Source organism: Pecten maximus, chromosome 8, assembly GCF_902652985.1.
Source record: "Pecten maximus chromosome 8, xPecMax1.1, whole genome shotgun sequence".
Taxonomy (NCBI): Eukaryota; Metazoa; Mollusca; class Bivalvia; order Pectinida; family Pectinidae; genus Pecten; species Pecten maximus.
Genome location: NC_047022.1, coordinates 43,031,183 through 43,049,988, shown reverse-complemented (window position 1 = coordinate 43,049,988; position 18,806 = coordinate 43,031,183). Strand labels below are relative to the sequence as shown.

Here is an 18,806-nt window from a genome sequence, read left to right as displayed (position 1 = left end):
GTAACTCTTGGCCTTAGTAAATGTTATGTGGAGTATCAAGCATCGTAATGACAAGTATAAAACGACTTCAAAAGCAATTTGTGTTAATTGTTTGGTAATGACAGTGTTATAACAATGTAATCATTTGGTAGGTTAATACAGTAGACATGCAATGTACATTATACAGGTAACCTGCAGGTATTGGTTATCATAGATCTGCACTGGAGAAACGCTGCCATGGAGATAAGCTCCATTCCTCCAGTACATTACAGTTTTATAACTATAGATACTAAGATGTGGCTTTTAACTAAAATATAATCAAGTGACATATATGTATTATACATGTCAACATTAGTCCCATAATGTCTTGGTGTAATATTAGTCTCGTAATGTCTTGTCTTAAAGTTAGTCTCGTAATGTCTCGTCTTTAAGTTAGTCTCGTAATGTCTCATCTTTAAGTTAGTCTCGTAATGCCTCGTCTTAAAGTTAGTCTCGTAATGCCTCATCTTTAAGTTAGTCCCGTAATGTCTCGTCTTTAAGTTAGTCTCGTAACGTCTCGTCTTTAAGTTAGTCTCGTAATGCCTTAGTCTCGTAATGCCTCGTCTTAAAGTTAGTCTCGTAATGTCTCGTCTTTAAGTTAGTCTCGTAATGCCTCGTCTTAAAGTTAGTCTAGTAATGTCTCGTCTTTAAGTTAGTCTAGTAATGGCTCGTCTTTAAGTTAGTCTCGTAATGCCTCGTCTTTAAGTTAGTCCCGTAATGATTTTCTTTCTTAATTTCTATTTTATGTTCTCATGCAATATGTTAGAAAAACTTTTGAATAATTTTTTTTATATGATGTGACTTATCAGATATATCTTTGTATGTTAATATTGGGTTTAGTGTCATCACAATAGGAACAGTTCAGGTAATGCACTGTCATCAACAATTAATTCCATCCCACAAAAGCGTCAGAAGTGGAATGTGGTAGCTGTTTACACATTATTCTGACATTATCTGCAGGTCACACTAATTAACGAGTCACTCAGTCGGGGATGTGGAAATGACTATCAAAGAAAAGGTCAAAATATAAAGTAAATATATGTTTCTAACTCATCCCTTTTTATACCACAGACCTAGGGATGTTAAATACCTGTGTAAACTTTGTTATATACTTACAGCAGGAAGGGAAGCTGCAGGTGCTGCATTATCACTGACAGCAGGCTTTGTTTCTTGTTTGGGTGGTGGAGCAGCACTGGTTGATACAGGAGGGGTTTTCACAGGGGCAGGAGCTGGAGTTGGTTCAGGCGCGGGAGCTGGAGCTGGAGCAGGGGCTGCTGCAGGGGCTGGACGCTCTGCTGCCTTCACGGGTGGGGCCTTTTGTGGCGTTATTGAATTCAAGTTGTCCAAGATATTAGCCTTACGTATAGGCTTGGCAGTAGTCTGGACAGTTCCTTCCATTGCCTGAAACTTTTCTTTCAAAGAAACCTGTAAATTCAATGCTAGAAATAAATAACTAAAAAAAGGTTGAATTTACATTTCAAAAACTATAATTGAATTTATTTTTCAAAAACTATTTCAAAATATTGTTGTATTTTTTATTAAATTTAAAAGGTGTTTATGTCTAGTTTATTTACTGATAGATTCCTGAAAATCACACTCAACTTAATTAGTGACCGAGACAAACCTGTTGTTTGAGCTGACGTAGATCAGATTGACATCACAAACTGATGCCATTATGATAGTAGGCCTAAACAAGAGGCCCATGGGCCTTAACGGTCACCTGAGATTTGAAGTATTTCAGTTAATCTAATTGACCCTTTTGAGCCTACCCATCAGCCCCTAGGGGTCAGTCAGGGCCAACAGGTGTATACCATTAAGCTGTCATCCAATGCTGATAACGTTAACAAAGTTAGAATGAATTCCAATAGAAATCAAACAAATAATTGTCAAAAATGTGATTTCCCTATATGTATAAACTATAGTAAAATTTACCCCCTCCCCAGGGGCAAACTTGTGACCCCAGGGTCATGAAATTCATAACATTAGTAAAGCACCATAAGACCCTTCCACCTATGAAGAGTATTTGATTCAATCTTAATTGGGTTTTGAAAAGAAGATTTTTAAATTTCAGTCAATTTGACCCTTTTTAGCCCCGCCCATCAGCCCCTGGGGGTCAGTCAGGGCCAACATGTGCATACCATTAAACTGCCATCCATGATCCCAAGCTGAAAATGCTAACCAAATTAGAATGAATTCAAATAGAAATCAAACAAATAATAGTCAAAAATGAGATTTCCCTGTATAAACTATAGTAAAGTTTACCCCCTCCCCAGGGCGAATGCGAGACCCCAGGGTCAGGAAATTCACAATTTTGGCAAAGCACCTTAAGACTCTTCCATCTATGAAGAGTGTTTGATTCCACCATATCTGAGAGTAGAGAAGAAGATTTTTGAAGTTTTAGTCAATTTGACCCTTTTAGCCCCACCCATCAGCCCCTGGGGGTCAGTCAGTGCCAACATGTGTATACCATCAAACTGCAATCACAAGCTGATACTGTTAACCAAGTTAGAATTAATTCCAATAGAAATCAAACAAACAATAGTCAAATATGTGATTTCCCTATATAAACTATTGTGAAGTTTACCCCCTCCCCAGGGGCAAACGTGAGACCCCTGGGTCATGAAATTTACAATTTTGGTAAAGCACCTTAAGACCCTTCAGTCTATGAAGAGTGTTCGATTCCACCATATCTGAGAGTAGAGGAGAAGATTTTTGAATCTTCAGTCAATTTGACCATTTTTAGCCCCACCAATCAGCCCCTGGGGGTCAGTCAGGCCAACATATGTATACCATCAAACTGTCATCCCATGCTGATAATGTTAACCAAGTTAGAATGAATTCCAATAGAAATCCAATAAATTATAGTCAAAAATGTGATTTCCCTATATAAACTATAGTAAAGTTTACCCCCTCCCCAGGGGCAAATGTGAAACCCCTGGGTCACGAAATTCACAATTTCGGTAAAGCACCTTAAGACCCTTCCACCTATGAAGAATGTTTGATTCCACCATATCTGAGAGTAGAAAAGAAGATCTTTGAAGTTTTAGTCAATTTGACCATTTTTAGCCCCGCCCATCAGCCCCTGGGGGTCAGTCAAGGCCAACATGTGCATACCATCAATCTGTTTTCCCATGCTGATAATGTTAACCAAGTTAGAATGAATTCCAATAGAAATCCAACAAATTATAGTCAAAAATGTGATTTCTCTATATAAACTATAGTAAAGTTTACCCCCTCCCCAGGGGCTAACACGAGACCCCTGGGTCATGAAATTCACAATTTTGGTAAAGTACCTTAAGACCCTTCCATCTATGAAGAGTGTTTGATTCCACCATATCTGAGAGTAGAGAAGAAGATTTTTGAAGTTTTAGTCAATTTGACCCTTTTTAGACCCGCCCCTCAGGCCCCTGGGGGGTGGGGACCATATAATTTACAATTTTGGTTGACCTTTAGCCATAGAAGCTTCCTACCAAATTTCATTGAATTTGGTTTAGGGGTTTTGGAGAAGAAGTCGAAAATGTAAATTGTTTACGGACGCACGACGCACGACGACGGACAAAAGGGGATTAGAATAGGTCACTTGAGACTTTGTCTCAGGTGACCTAAAAATGTACATTTACATGTTACATTATGCATATATAACATCATATTCCAGTGTTTTATTAATCAAAGTTAAGATACTAGGAAAAGAAAGTAAAATCAAACAAGAGGCCCATGGGCCTTAACGGTCACCTGAGATTTGAAATATTTCAGTTAATTTAATTGACCCTTTTTGAACCCACCCATCAGCCCCTAGGGGTCAGTCAGGGCCAACAGGTTTATACCATTAATTATAAGCTGTCATCCAATGCTGATAATGTTAACAAAGTTAGAATGAATTCCGATAGAAATCAAACAAATAATAGTCAAAAATGTGATTTCCCTATATAAACTATAGTAAAATCTACCCCCTCCCCAGGGGCAAACTTGTGACCCCAGGGTCATGAAGTTCATTACATTAGTAAAGCATTATAACACCCTTCCACCTATGAAGGGTATTTGATTCTGTCTAAAGTGGGTCTTGAGAAGAAAATCTTTGAAATTTCAGTCTATTTGACCCTTTTTAGCCCTGCCCATCAGCCCCTGGGGGTCAGTCAGGGCCAACATGTGCATACCATCAAACTACCATCCAAAGCTGATAATGTTAACCAAATTAGAATTAATTCCAATAGAAATCAAACAAATAATAGTCAAAAATGAGATTTCCCTATATATAAACTATAGTAAATTTTACCCCCTCCACAGGGGCAAATGTGAGACCCCAGGGTCAGGAAATTCACAATTTTGGTAAAGCACCTTAAGACCCTTCAATCTATGAAGAGTATTTGATTCCATCATATCTGAGATTAGAGAAGAAGATTTTTGAAATTTCAGTCAATTTGACCCTTTTTAGCCCCACCCATCAGCCCCTGGGGGTCAGTCAGGGCCAACAGGTGTAAACCATCAAACTGCCATCACAAGCTGATAATGTTAACCAAGTTATAATGAATTCCAATAGAAATCCAACAAATTATAGTCAAAAATGTGATTTCCCTATATAAACTATAGTAAAGTTTACCCCCTCCCCAGGGGCAAACCTGAGACCCCAGGGTCAGGAAATTCACAATTTTGGTAAAGCACCTTAAGACCCTTCTATCTATGAAGAGTGTTTGATTCCACTATATCTGAGAGTAGAGAAGAAGATTTTTGAAGTTTTAGTCAATTTGAACCTTTTAAGCCCCGCCCCTCAGGCCCCTTAGGGTTGGGGACCATATAATTCACAATTTTGGTTGACCTTTAGCCATAGAAGCTTCCTGCCAAATTTCATTGAATTTGGTTTAGGGGTTTTGGAGAAAAAGTCGAAAATGTAAATTGTTTACGGACGCACGACGGACGACGATGGACAAAAGGGGATTAGAATAGGTCACTTGAGACTTTAGACTTTGTCTCAGGTGACTTAATAAAAAGTATTTCCGACCTAGCTAACTGCCCTAATTTTTTGGGCACGTTAGTAGAAACACAGCTATTCTTTTTTTTGGCCTTATCGTCGTGTGATCTACAATGTACCTATACAGTCCTGAGAATGAGGATAACATAACAGTATGACAAAGTTTACCATCAGGGGACAGGCATCCTTGCCATTGAACCATTCCTCTGCAGTAAGAGCTGCCTGGTCCTTGGACGTGTCTGGGTACAGGTCATCTTGGAATAGCTCTGACTGTAACCAACAATCACCACAAGTTAATTATACTTTGAACAGCCTGATAAATTAATTATACTCCGAACAGCCTGATTAATTATACTCCGAACAGCCTGATAAATAAATTATACTCCGAACAGCCTATCAAATATTCCGAACAGCCTATCAAATACAAAGGAGGTTATTAGGGCCATCAAATGGTGAATAAAGATTGGTCAATAAGATTATATCCATCTAGATTTGACTTTTGAGAGTAATCTCTGTGTGTATGATGCCATACAAAACATGTTTTTATAACAAACATTTCATTATAGAACTTGTGGAGACACTTTGATATGCCACTACCATTTTGTCATGATGGTCATGATTTTCTAAAAACCTTTATTCCAATAACTCAGGCAAGGGTCAAGTATTTCAGTATCTAAGGCCAAGGGTCAAAGAGAGATTGTGGTGTTTCCATTTTGGTTTGGGGTTTACATTGATTAACATCCTATCAATTAGTATATATGGTCATTAAAACATGGCCTCCCCTGTGTGCAAGGTGTGTATTACTGTGTGTTTTGGGAGGCTGTGGTATCCCTGTGTTTGTCTCTTTGTGGTGAGCCAAATTCGCATTTCACTCTTCAAACAATGACAGCATATCTACTATGCAAACCTGTAATTTTTATTTCATGTCAAGGTTAAAAGTTTCAAAGAGGCCACAAAGTACTTTTTTTTTTACATAAATAATAATAAAAAAAAAGACAACAAATACAATAATGTGCCATTAATATCACTAACAATCCCTAGGATACAGATACACAAGTCTAGCTAAATATGTTCTCACCTTTCGAGGCACCGTGAACGGAATCACTTCACATAAGCCGCTATTGTGTATTTTATACATTCTGGAAAACAAAGGATTGGTTATGGAAATTTACACTTGCAAACTGACTATGTCAGGACTTTTTCCTGTCTTGTAAATCAGGTATATTTTGTAAAATATTTACATTTATATATAATATGTAAAATTCACAAGGAAAATGTATGTCAAAACAAAATCAATATTTCTTCATTTTACACTTCACACTAACAATAATTACTGCCGTACAGGACTCCATCTTTATGATACACTACCAGACACAGAGTGAAATGTTGGCTGACTAAAAGTAAAATATTAAATGAAGCGTAATGCTGTTTTATTGTCTGTGATATAGGTGTTCATTGATCTACTGTATACCTGGTAATTTTCGCCCCCATTTAATTTTCGCGATTTCCGCCCTTTAAAGATAGCTATAGGGCGAATTTAAGGTGAAGGCGAAAATTCAAGCTGAATTGAAGGATTAATAAACCACAGTAAAAATTAATTGGCCAAGTGTAGTCAGAACACAAACATATCCTCTTACTTTTCAACTGTAAAATTACGTACTAGGCTTAGCATTTTCAATTAAAAAACGATACTAAGTTATTTTTAAAATTCAGCCATTTTTTAAAAATCATATAGTCCGGGTCATGATAAAATTGAAATACAGAGTGGCATCAAATTCCTGTCATGGACACGACTTATTTTATGTGTTCACCGTCGCTTAATTGTGGCTTCCATTCATGTACATGTGAACAAAAGAAAACACTGGTTAGTCATTAGTCACGGCGCGGTGAACTTACAATTGATCGTGTTTGCTTAAAACCACCCATGCATACATGTACTCATGACTACTTGAATCAATAGGGACTAAAAGAAAATCTGAGCACAGGTAAACATTCTTTATTTGACACTTGATTACATTTCACATCTCATGCTAGTAAGACAATTGGGTAACTTGATAAGTCCCGAGTGTTCCGAGTGTATAGAGGATTACGAACGGAATTTTTCGATTTTACAAACGAGAAAAAGGATATTTCTTGAAAACCATTTAGGGCGAATTTAAAACGGGGCGAATATGTTTTGTGTTGCTCAAGGGCGAAAATAACCTGGGGCGAAAATGACCAGGTATACAGTATTGATCAGCCAAATAATAACATCCTTAATTCCTTTCTCATTCCTTTTTTTTCTCTGACCTTCTTTATTCCTCCTATATAAACCATAATACAGTCATAAGTTAACCTACTTTGTAATCTCGCATGCTTTCATGTCTACACCACGCTTGCACTGGTAGGCAAACCCTCTCTGGGCATCTTTTGACTGATACAGATTCAAGTAGTGGGCATACGGAGCCTCATCTGTGATCTCGTAATACCGTACAATACTGTCTCCCTGTAACGATAAACCATGTTATTATTACATATACTAATATCAATACTGTCTCCCTGTAAACCATCACAATGTTTATAACCTTATAATAATATCAATACTGTCTCCCTGTAAACCATCACAATGTTTATACCTTGTAATAATATCAATACTGTCTCCCTGTAAACCATCACAATGTTTATACCTTGTAATAATATCAATACTGTCTCCCTGTAAACCATCACAATGTTTATAACCTTGTAATAATATCAATACTGTCTCCCTGTAAACCATCACAATGTTTATAACCTTGTAATAATATCAATACTGTCTCCCTGTAAACCATCATGATGTTTATAGCCTTGTAATAATATCAATACTGTCTCCCTGTAAACCATCACAATGTTTATAACCTTGTAATAATATCAATACTGTCTCCCTGTAAACCATCACAATGTTTATAGCCTTGTAATAATATCAATACTGTCTCCCTGTAAACCATCATGATGTTTATAGCCTTGTAATAATATCAATACTGTCTCCCTGTAAACCATCACAATGTTATACCTTGTAATAATATCAATACTGTCTCCCTGTAAACCATCACAATGTTTATAGCCTTGTAATAATATCAATACTGTCTCCCTGTAAACCATCATGATGTTTATAGCCTTGTAATAATATCAATACTGTCTCCCTGTAAACCATCACAATGTTTATAGCCTTGTAATAATATCAATACTGTCTCCCTGTAAACCATCACAATGTTTATAACCTTGTTATAATATCTAATACTGTCTCCCTGTAAACCATCACAATGTTCATACCTTGTAATAATATCAATACTGTCTCCCTGTCTCCCTGTAAACCATCACAATGTTTATACCTTGTAATAATATCAATACTGTCTCCCTGTAAACTATCACAATGTTTATAACCTTGTAATAATATCAATACTGTCTCCCTGTAAACCATCACAATGTTTATAACCTTGTAATAATATCAATACTGTCTCCCTGTAAACCATCACAATGTTTATACCTTGTAATAATATCAATACTGTCTCCCTGTAAACCATCACAATGTTTATAACCTTGTAATAATATCAATACTGTCTCCTTGTAAACCATCACAATGTTTATAACCTTGTAATAATATCAATACTGTCTCCCTGTAAACCATCACAATGTTTATAACCTTGTAATAATATCAATACTGTCTCCCTGTAAACCATCACAATGTTTATACCCTTGTAATAATATCAATACTGTCTCCCTGTAAACCATCACAATGTTTATAGCCTTGTAATAATATCAATACTGTCTCCCTGTAAACCATCACAATGTTTATAACCTTGTTATAATATCTAATACTGTCTCCCTGTAAACCATCACAATGTTCATACCTTGTAATAATATCAATACTGTCTCCCTGTCTCCCTGTAAACCATCACAATGTTTATACCTTGTAATAATATCAATACTGTCTCCCTGTAAACCATCACAATGTTTATAGCCTTGTAATAATATCAATACTGTCTCCCTGTAAACCATCACAATGTTTATAACTGTAATAATATCAATACTGTCTCCCTGTAAACCATCACAATGTTTATACCTTGTAATAATATCAATACTGTCTCCCTGTAAACCATCACAATGTTTATACCTTGTAATAATATCAATACTGTCTCCCTGTAAACCATCACAATGTTTATAGCCTTGTAATAATATCAATACTGTCTCCCTGTAAACCATCACAATGTTTATAGCCTTGTAATAATATCAATACTGTATCCCTGTAAACCATCACAATGTTTATAGCCTTGTAATAATATCAATACTGTCTCCCTGTAAACCATCACAATGTTTATAGCCTTGTAATAATATCAATACTGTCTCCCTGTAAACCATCACAATGTTTATAACCTTGTAATAATATCAATACTGTCTCCCTGTAAACCATCACAATGTTTATAACCTTGTAATAATATCAATACTGTCTCCCTGTAAACCATCACAATGTTTATACCCTTGTAATAATATCAATACTGTCTCCCTGTAAACCATCACAATGTTTATAACCTTGTAATAATATCAATACTGTCTCCCTGTAAACCATCACAATGTTTATAACCTTGTAATAATACCCAACGTGGTCTCCTGTACTAAGCATACAGTATAGGTTTGAAATTTGACTTTGCAGGAATGACATAAATTAATCAAATTTTTTTTTTCAATTTTGCTGTTAAATGGTTAGATAAATAGATAAATAGAAAATATACATGAATGATAATGTACCCGATACAATACAAAAATGATTTGGGACAAAAAGATGAAGATGTACACTACATCTTCCCCAAATCTCACCTACAATATACATGTACAGCTGTTTCAAAAGAGGGAAAAATACAAGTAGAGATGAAGTACAGACAACAAAATTTATTAAATATGTAGTAACTGTATTTATAGACATGTACATCAGTTTTACTTCATTGTTTCAGGCACTTTCCTTAATTGAGGCCTTGGAAAGTTGTCATGTGTACTTACCTTAGCGGCGAGAAACATTATGTTTAAATCTGGATCATAATGAGGGAACAGCACGCCGTTATTATTGTCAATTTCCTCCATACTCATTTTTTTTAAATTCTGGAAAAAAGGTAATTTTACAAAATAAATTTAACTGAAAAGAGATGTAGTTTTTTTAGAATCTTCCATCCCCTAGGGAGTGAGACAGGGGAATCTCAACCAGAGGGGGAAAATTCTTAAGTTTTCAAAACACGAGGCTTGCCAGGTGTTTGGCAGCTTAAGTATCTTACCCAAAGGGTTGAGACTCCCTGTCTCACTTCCATAGGGATGAATGATTATTTTTTTCTTACCATGTATACCCTCCTATGTATGTACTGTGGATGTTACATCATTGCAAGGAAATGTTGACATGACATGTCAGATTAAATTGTCAGAGTGACATCATTGTATTGTTGCTGTGACAAAATGCAATTATTGAGAATGTGCAAAGAGCATGTGTAGCTAGTCTCAACCTATAGCTAGGTTAAGATAAGAAAATCTCACATCAGTAAAATTGTGGATATCCCTGTCCAAGGTAAGAGAAATATGGGAACTGGATGATTATCTAGAAGAATTCCATAACTTGTTCGAAAACATAAACTATTAGTGATATCATAATGTCTTATATATCATCTCCTTCACAGTAGGGGCCATGATAGCTCAGTCAGTTCGAGCGCTGGCCACGTAACCTCAGGTGAAGATCCGAGGTGAATGGTTCGAAGCTCCCCACCCGTGTCAGTCTGTTTTCTCAGGAAAGGAGTCGGTCTGTGCTGTACTTGTGGTTGCGTTTTTGGGCACAACACTTTACTCTCACTGCTCTAAAGGGCATGCAAAGAGCTTCCTGTATGTTGCTCATTGAGGTAGTCACTAACTACTACAAGGATACCCTGTTTTAAAATGATTAACCCAGCAAACAAACAAACAATCCTTCACAGTAGTGACAACTTAATTAGCATACCTTTATAGTGACAACTTAATTAGCATATCTTTATAGTGACAAATTAATTAGCATACCTTTAAAGTACATTAGTTTCAGAAGGAAACAAGCAGACTTGAGTCTTAATGCCACAGCAAAATCAAGCTTTGACTATTGGACAAAATATGATAAAATCCATTTTAACGTTTTGATTAGATTGCCCTTGCTCTGTACAAACAGTGAATATGTTACCATCAAATTACCATCATTTCCTATGTATTACCCGCGGGCTGTACAATTTAAAACATTTAAAACTTGCCTTTTGTTGGCTATCTGATGAAGTGGACTTTATGACAAAATGTTTTCCAGGAAACATCAAAACTAGGGTTTATATGATAATTGTCAAATCCAAGTTAACATTTTTACTTTTCTGATGTACTATATATGGTGCCGACATTGCTGATCATGTCTGAATTATGAATGGTACATTTAACTGTGCATGGACATTTGATTCTAAAAATACATTCATTAACGCTTCACACATCAAGACAATACAGGTCATCTGTGAGAACTTAACTCATACAATGATGGATTAACTCATACAGTGAGGGATTAACTCGTACAGTGAGGGATTAACTCGTACAGTGAGGGATTAACTCATATAGTGAGGGATTAACTCATATAGTGAGGGATTAACTCGTACAGTGAGGGATCAACTCGTACAGTGAGGGATCAACTCGTACAGTGAGGGATTAACTCGTACAGTAAGGGATTAACTCGTACAGTGAGGGATTAACTCGTACAGTAAGGGATTAACTCATACAGTGAAGGATTAACTCATACAGTGAAGGATTAACTCATACAGTGATGGATTAACTCGTAAAGTGAGGGATTAACTCGAACAGTTAGGGATTAACTCGTACAGTGAGGGATTAACTCATACAGTGAGGGATTAACCTGTACAGTGAGGGATCAACTCATACAGTGAGGGATTAACTCGTACAGTGAGGGATTAACTCGTACAGTGAGGGATTAACTCGTATAGTGAGTGATTAACTTGTACAGTGAGGGATCAACTCATACAGTGAGGGATTAACCTGTACAGTGAGGGATTAACTCGTACAGTGAGGGATTAACTCATACAGTGAGGGATTAACTCATACAGTGAGGGATTAACTCATACAGTGAGGGATTAACTCGTACAGTGAGGGATTAACTCATACAGTGAGGGATCAACTCATACAGTGAGGGATTAACCTGTACAGTGAGGGATTAACTCATACAGTGAGGGATTAACTCATACAGTGAGGGATTAACCTGTACAGTGAGGGATCAACTCGTACAGTGAGGGATTAACTCGTACAGTGAGGGATTAACTCATACAGTGAGGGATTAACTCATACAGTGAGGGATTAACTCATACAGTGAGGGATTAACCTGTACAGTGAGGGATTAACTCATACAGTGAGGGATTAACTCGTACAGTGAGGGATTAACTCGTACAGTGAGGGATTAACTCATACAGTGAGGGATTAACTCGTACAGCGAGGGATTAACTCGTACAGTGAAGGATTAACTCATACAGTAAGGGATTAACTCATAAAGTGAGGGATTAACTCATACAGTGAGGGATTAACTCGTACAGTGAGGGATTAACCTGTACAGTGAGGGATTAACTCATACAGTGATGGATCAGGGCTAGAACTTTATTTTCAAAACCACTAGTCAGTCGGACTAGCCATTCAAAATTTTACTAGTCCAAATGTAAATTTCACTAGCTCAGTCGGGCTAGTAAAATTGAAAGTTGCTAGCCCAAAAAATATTGGAAATATAACAATGAATATCTATGTTAAATTGTGACATATTTATTATCATGTTTCTCATGATATTGTACATGTATATGCATGTGTAACAGATCAGCAGTAAATACTTAACTAATCTGTTGTGATAATAATCAGGATATAAACTTAACTGTAATATTGATAACATCATAACTTAAATTAATAAAATCAATAAATAAGTTTTGGAATTTGGAGAAACGGCAGAATATGGTCGACCATATGCTTTGCAACAGAACACACTCAAATAATGCATTGATCATGACTCTCTTTTGTACAGTTGGATTTAACTTTTGACCACGTTTGTCAGACATTGAACTGTCAATGCATGAACAATTAGTGTGTCTATTCTCATATTAAAACAAACCTTAACAAAGGCACCCTTACGATCACTTATCTCTGGATAAGCCTTGCATACCATGGACTGTCCTGTGGTGTCTATTTCGACCCACGGACATTCTTGTTGCCGCTGTTCAATGAACTTCCGTTCACGTTTGTGATTTTTTTACTCTTTTTTATTGCTTTCACATCCTCATTATCATCAGAATTACGATCACCCACTTTCCGTTTCCTAAGACGTTGAATGTAGCGGTCCATATTCAGTTACTACGAACGCTTTTACCATGTGTCAAAAATCGAGTTGTCAAAAACGAACCTGAATGAACCATTAATAATTCTTTCGATACAAACGCGAACATGACCAAGACTTACCATGTGCTCAACATCGGAATCCTCGGACTTTATTATGATCGTTATGCTTTCGGAACTCTCGGACGTTTAATAATGTATACACACGGCAAACATGTCGAGTGAAAACGGAAAGTGGAGGATCGTTTTTCAGCGAACATACGAATAAATAATACACAAAGGTATGTGAGTTGTTCATTGAAATATTGTCGGGCATGTGACACTGTGATTTTTACTAGCCCGACATTTTTATCAAATAAAGTTATACAAGATTTCCACTAGTCAGTCGGGCTACCGGAATTTCAAACCACTAGCCCGGGTAGAAAATCTACTAGTCTCAGACTATCGGGTTACCTTTAAGTTCGAGCCCTGTGGATTAACTCGTACAGTGAGGGATTAACTCGTACAGTGAGGGATTAACCTGTACAGTGAGGGATTAACTCATACAGTGAGGGATTAACTCATACAGTGAGGGATTAACTCGTACAGTGAAGGATCAACTCGTACAGTGAGGGATTAACTCATATAGTGAGGGATTAACTCGTACAGCGAGGGATTAACTCGTACAGTGAGGGATTAACTCGTACAGTGATGGATTAACTCGTACAGTGAGGTATTAACCTGTACAGTGAGGGATTAACTCGTACAGTGAGGGATTAACTCGTACAGTGAGGGATTAACTCGTACAGTGAGGGATTAACCCGTACAGTGAGGGATTAACTTGTACAGTGAGGGATCAACTCATACAGTGAGGGACTGCTCTGATAGTGAACTTGTACTGTATTATGCAGAAGAAACCCAACAGGCAATACTAGAGCAGGAACTAAATCAGTAATTTATATATACATATGAATCCATACCTTATCCCACACAGCATACTGCCGCTCACTCATACGAGAAAACCCAGTTGAGAAGATTCTACCATCTTTTAGGAACACAGCTTGTGCTGGTTTGCTGCTTTCATGAGGTTTGTTTTCCTGTAAACATCAAACCATATTTACTGTAATACACGTAAAAGAAAAGCTTGAAGCAATCTGTGACAGATTTCCTGATGCTCCCAAGGGCTGTCACAGATATTGCTAATATCAATAAACTAAAGCACCCAATATCAATATATTTCACTTATATTTTAATTTGTTCTTCATCTCAGAAATCATTATTCTCCACAAGGTCACGAGGTGAAAATCAAACATGACAATAGTTCATGGTCTAGCATTCTAGTTTCAAGCTATTGTTGCCAAAACTATAAAACATTTTATTTTTGACAGGTGCTGCCATAATGATTTTAGAAAATACCAAAGAACCTCCAACAACAAAACAACAAGAGATCCCAGAGGGATCTTGGCGCCCACCATTGAATGATCTTTATAGGTTCCATGTCAGATTGATCTTTTCTCTATTTTTCCCTTCCTCTTACTAATCTGTGTAAATTGAGAAACATCCCTCTAGTACTTTTCAAACAAGGGAAACTCATTCATAAAATTTGAGATTTAGCGATAATGGCCGTCTGTCGACAATGCTTTTCAAATTTGAGAAAGATCCCTTCAGTACCTTCTGTCAAATAGCAATAACAAACTTCAGCTGTCAAAATCCAAGATGGCTGTCTGTTGGCCATGTTGTTATCTGACTGTTCCCAAAATGAAATATACATAACTGTGACCAAGGGCAATCTATATATCAAATTTGAGAAAGATCCATTCAGATCTTTCTGAGAAATAGCGATAACAAACTTCAATTGTCAAAATCCAAGATGGCTGCCTGTCGGCCATGTTGTTAACCGACTGGTCCCAAAATGAAATATGCACAACTAGGGACCAAGGGCAACCTATATATCAAATTTGAGAAAGATCCCTTCAGTTCTTTCTGAGAAATAGCGATAACAAACTTCAATTGTCAAAATCCAAGATGGCTGCCTGTCGGCCATGTTGTTATCCGATTGCTCCCAAAATGCACTATACATAACAAGGGACCAAGGGGAACCTACATATGAAATTTCAGAAAGATCACTTCAGTACTTTCTGAGAATTAGCGATAACAAACTTCAATTGTCAAATTCCAAGATGGCTGCCTGTCGACCATGTTGTTTTCCGACTGGTCCGTAAATAAAACATTCATAACTACAGACCAAGGGGAACCTACATATGAAATTTGAGAAAGATCTCTTCAGTACTTTCTGAGAATCAACGATAACAAACTTTAATTGTCAAAATCCAAGATGGCTGCCTGTCAGTCATGTTGTTTTCCAATCGGTCCCAAAATGCAATATGCATAACTACAGACCAAGGGGAACCTACATATGAATTTGAGAAAGATACCTTCAGTACTTTCTGAGAAATAGCGATAACAAACTTCAATTGTCAAAATCCAAGATGGCTGCCTGTTGGCCATGTTGTTTTCCAAGCTCACTGGCAGCATCATTTTTTTATGTATGTAATTTGCAGTAATATTACATGTAGTCTTCAATGAATGCATAAATCGATCTGTAGTAAATGTGGACTTTGGTGACAAAAAAGTGAAGTACAAAAAATGGTAAAATGAAAAAAATCACAATTGTTTTCTGTGTGATATTGCCATAACATCACTTCTACATCTCTAATGAATGTATAAACCAAATGAGAAGGGTGTGAGGTGTATATTTTTGGACTTACAAGCTTTTCAAAACTTAACCCCCCCCAAAAAGGGGTGGGATGCTGATGCGGACCCGGGAGTACAGCATTATCTCACGGTTACTCGTAACCGGTAAGCTAAAAATGATCAACAAATTAACACATATATACTTACAGCGACAACCGCTCCTGTTCTACTGTCAATTATCCTCATAGTTTTGTCCTTACAGGTTGTCACAACTTTGCTTCCATCAAAGTTGAATGATGCCGAAAAGATGAGGTCAGGCACATCTATCTCCAAGAAGACTTCTTCTTTTGCCGCATTCCAAATAACGATTTTATTATCGGAGCCTAAAACAAAAAACATTTTAAGTGATCTACTCTTTATCAATCTACATCCGATCTGTGTCTTTGATGTTTGTTATATATAACATCAATAAGGATAAAATAGGACTACTGATGAAAGAGCTCAAACTCTCGAAAAGGCTACGCAAAGCACCTGTCTGACTTCTCCAACAATGTTGGAGTTTGACACAGCGAAAAAGTTATAATAGCCGCCATATAACCTCAACCCAGCTGCAGGGTGTTCATTAGATTTCAGAGTAGCTGGCACAATAGAAATAGTAGGCGGCATCATGTGTGCCAAAGGCACGCAGCCAACAGCGACGCCAAAGGCGTCACGGGGGGGGAGAGTATGAGAGGGGGCATGGCCCCCTCTCCTAAGGGGGGTATGGGGGGTCTCCCCCAGGAAAATTTTAAATCAAAGAGGCCAGATATGGGTTTTCCTACTATATAACAGTAGTTTTTGGAAATAATTTAGCAATAAAAAAATGCACTTTTTACCTTTTTGCATGTACATTTTATATATACATTGTATATATGTATTGTAAAACTTCTGAGTGTACCAACTGGTGTTTTTGTTTTATTTAGAAGTTTTTGTGAAGAATTAATGATATCTGTACAGTCATGTCTTGTGTTATTTTTAATAGAAAGGTCACAGTTCCAAAACATCTAACTGAAACTGAACATCTTAAAAAACGCAAATTAAAGAAAAATGATATATAAAACACGAAATACATTATTAAAGGCTGCGATTTTACTTCTTTATTGTGTGCGTAATAATTTTAATTCATTACGCTGATTCTGTGTCAGTAAGTTACGTAGTGTGACCCAACTACATGTCAATCACGTCAGACGTTGGTAATCATCTCTCTTTAGAGGATCGCACTCCATAGTTAATCATACGGTTATATTGTACCGTTGTGCGACGATGAACAGTTCAAATGCATCTAAATAACATACCCTTTTGTTTTTTTCTTGAAGAGACTTCAAAAAAGTCGTTTATTCGTTTCATGATGAACCGGAAGCATGTGCTTGTAACTCATGGTCAGTCAGACGTTTTTATCGCAGCGCGAAAAAAACACCACACACAATACCTAGATTAACATTGATCGGTGTCGTGAAGAGGCTTGTTGTTTTCTTCCGACGGTGTTTTGACAGCATGGACAAGTGAACGATGAGTAATCATTGAATATTATATAAATAAGGTTGTGTTTTATTTGTTTCCCGAACTCCCCAAAGTCAGAATACGTTTCACAACATTTTAATATGTAAGTAGACATCTGAAAGTAGCCGGCGCCGGGAGCAAAGTAGCCGGTGAAATGCGCCGGTCGCCGGCTTATTTTGAACACCGTGCAACCTCAAAATAAATTGCCTGACCAGCAGCTTCTTATAGTATAGGAGTACTGTCTGACAAATATGGTAAGACAAAGAGGGAAATAATATCATAAATGGTTTTGGGTCCAGAAGAAACAGAACCTATTTTGCCAATGGATAAACTGATAGCTGCCTGTGTGTAACAAATACAAACTAGTACAAAACTCCTTAAAATTAAATAACAATGTCAGTATTACTGGCCGAGAGATGCGGTCAAGTCTGTAACCCTAAATGATGATACATACCTGCAGATAGTAGAACATTGGCTGCGACAGGATGCCATATGACAAGGCCAACCCTACGCTGGTGATGTCGTAACTCTACAATAGGGTGAGTCATGTTAGATGCGAGGCCAGCATCAGGAATCATCCAGATCATCACAGAACAGTCATCACTTGCACTAGCAATAAGGTTGTCATTGTGAGGACACCAGGCAATGTCCAGCACTGCCAACTGATGTCCAGCAACTTGGGGGTTATCTCTCTCCACTCGACCAACCTGTAAAGGATGAGATTGTGATCTGGTCAAAAATGTATGATATCAACAGTTAAATCTCATATTACACTGCAAACACACTTCTGTATCTCATTTTATCCTCCCCAAAATATATGCCCAACCATTGCTGTTTAGTGAAATTACTGCAACTGTAGTCTCCTTATAAGCCCAACTTAAGTCAACATTTTATGTGAAAGCCACAGCGCTTATTGCATCTTCAATATCTACGGGATTACAGAAGATTTGTATAATCTGCTGCTTGATGGAGAGAAGATGCCAGGTAAATCTGCTACTTGATGGAGAGAAGATGCCAGGTAAATCTGCTACTAGCTATAAGATGCCAGGTAAATCAGCTGCTTGATGGATAAGGTGCCAGGTAAATCTGCTGCTAGATGGAGAAAAGATGCCAGGTAAATCTGCTGCTTGATGGAGAGAAGATGCCAGGTAAATCTGCTACTTGATGGAGAGAAGATGCCAGGTAAATCTGCTACTAGCTATAAGATGCCAGGTAAATCTGCTGCTAGATGGAGAAAAGA

General features: G+C 37.2%; 1 protein-coding gene and 1 long non-coding RNA gene across 3 annotated transcripts in view; both read right to left on the bottom strand.

Moving 5' to 3' along the window:
* Positions 1 to 18,806, bottom strand: part of LOC117333580 (coronin-1A-like) — a 41,429-nt gene that overhangs the window by 9,465 nt on the left and 13,158 nt on the right. For both annotated transcript variants that reach the window (XM_033892934.1, XM_033892935.1), the window contains 8 exons: positions 18,021 to 18,273; positions 16,235 to 16,410; positions 14,314 to 14,430; positions 9,995 to 10,093; positions 7,324 to 7,469; positions 6,063 to 6,123; positions 5,153 to 5,254; positions 1,135 to 1,443 (listed from right to left, as the gene is read on the bottom strand). In XM_033892934.1, the coding sequence (XP_033748825.1) occupies positions 1,135 to 1,443; positions 5,153 to 5,254; positions 6,063 to 6,123; positions 7,324 to 7,469; positions 9,995 to 10,093; positions 14,314 to 14,430; positions 16,235 to 16,410; positions 18,021 to 18,273 (1,263 nt within the window). The remainder of the gene's footprint in view (positions 1 to 1,134; positions 1,444 to 5,152; positions 5,255 to 6,062; positions 6,124 to 7,323; positions 7,470 to 9,994; positions 10,094 to 14,313; positions 14,431 to 16,234; positions 16,411 to 18,020; positions 18,274 to 18,806) is intronic.
* LOC117333581 lies at positions 10,334 to 14,301 on the bottom strand. The gene is made up of 3 exons (XR_004533937.1): positions 13,835 to 14,301; positions 12,266 to 12,585; positions 10,334 to 12,185 (listed from the first exon to the last, which is right to left on the bottom strand). It is a non-coding gene; the product is annotated as an uncharacterized LOC117333581 (long non-coding RNA).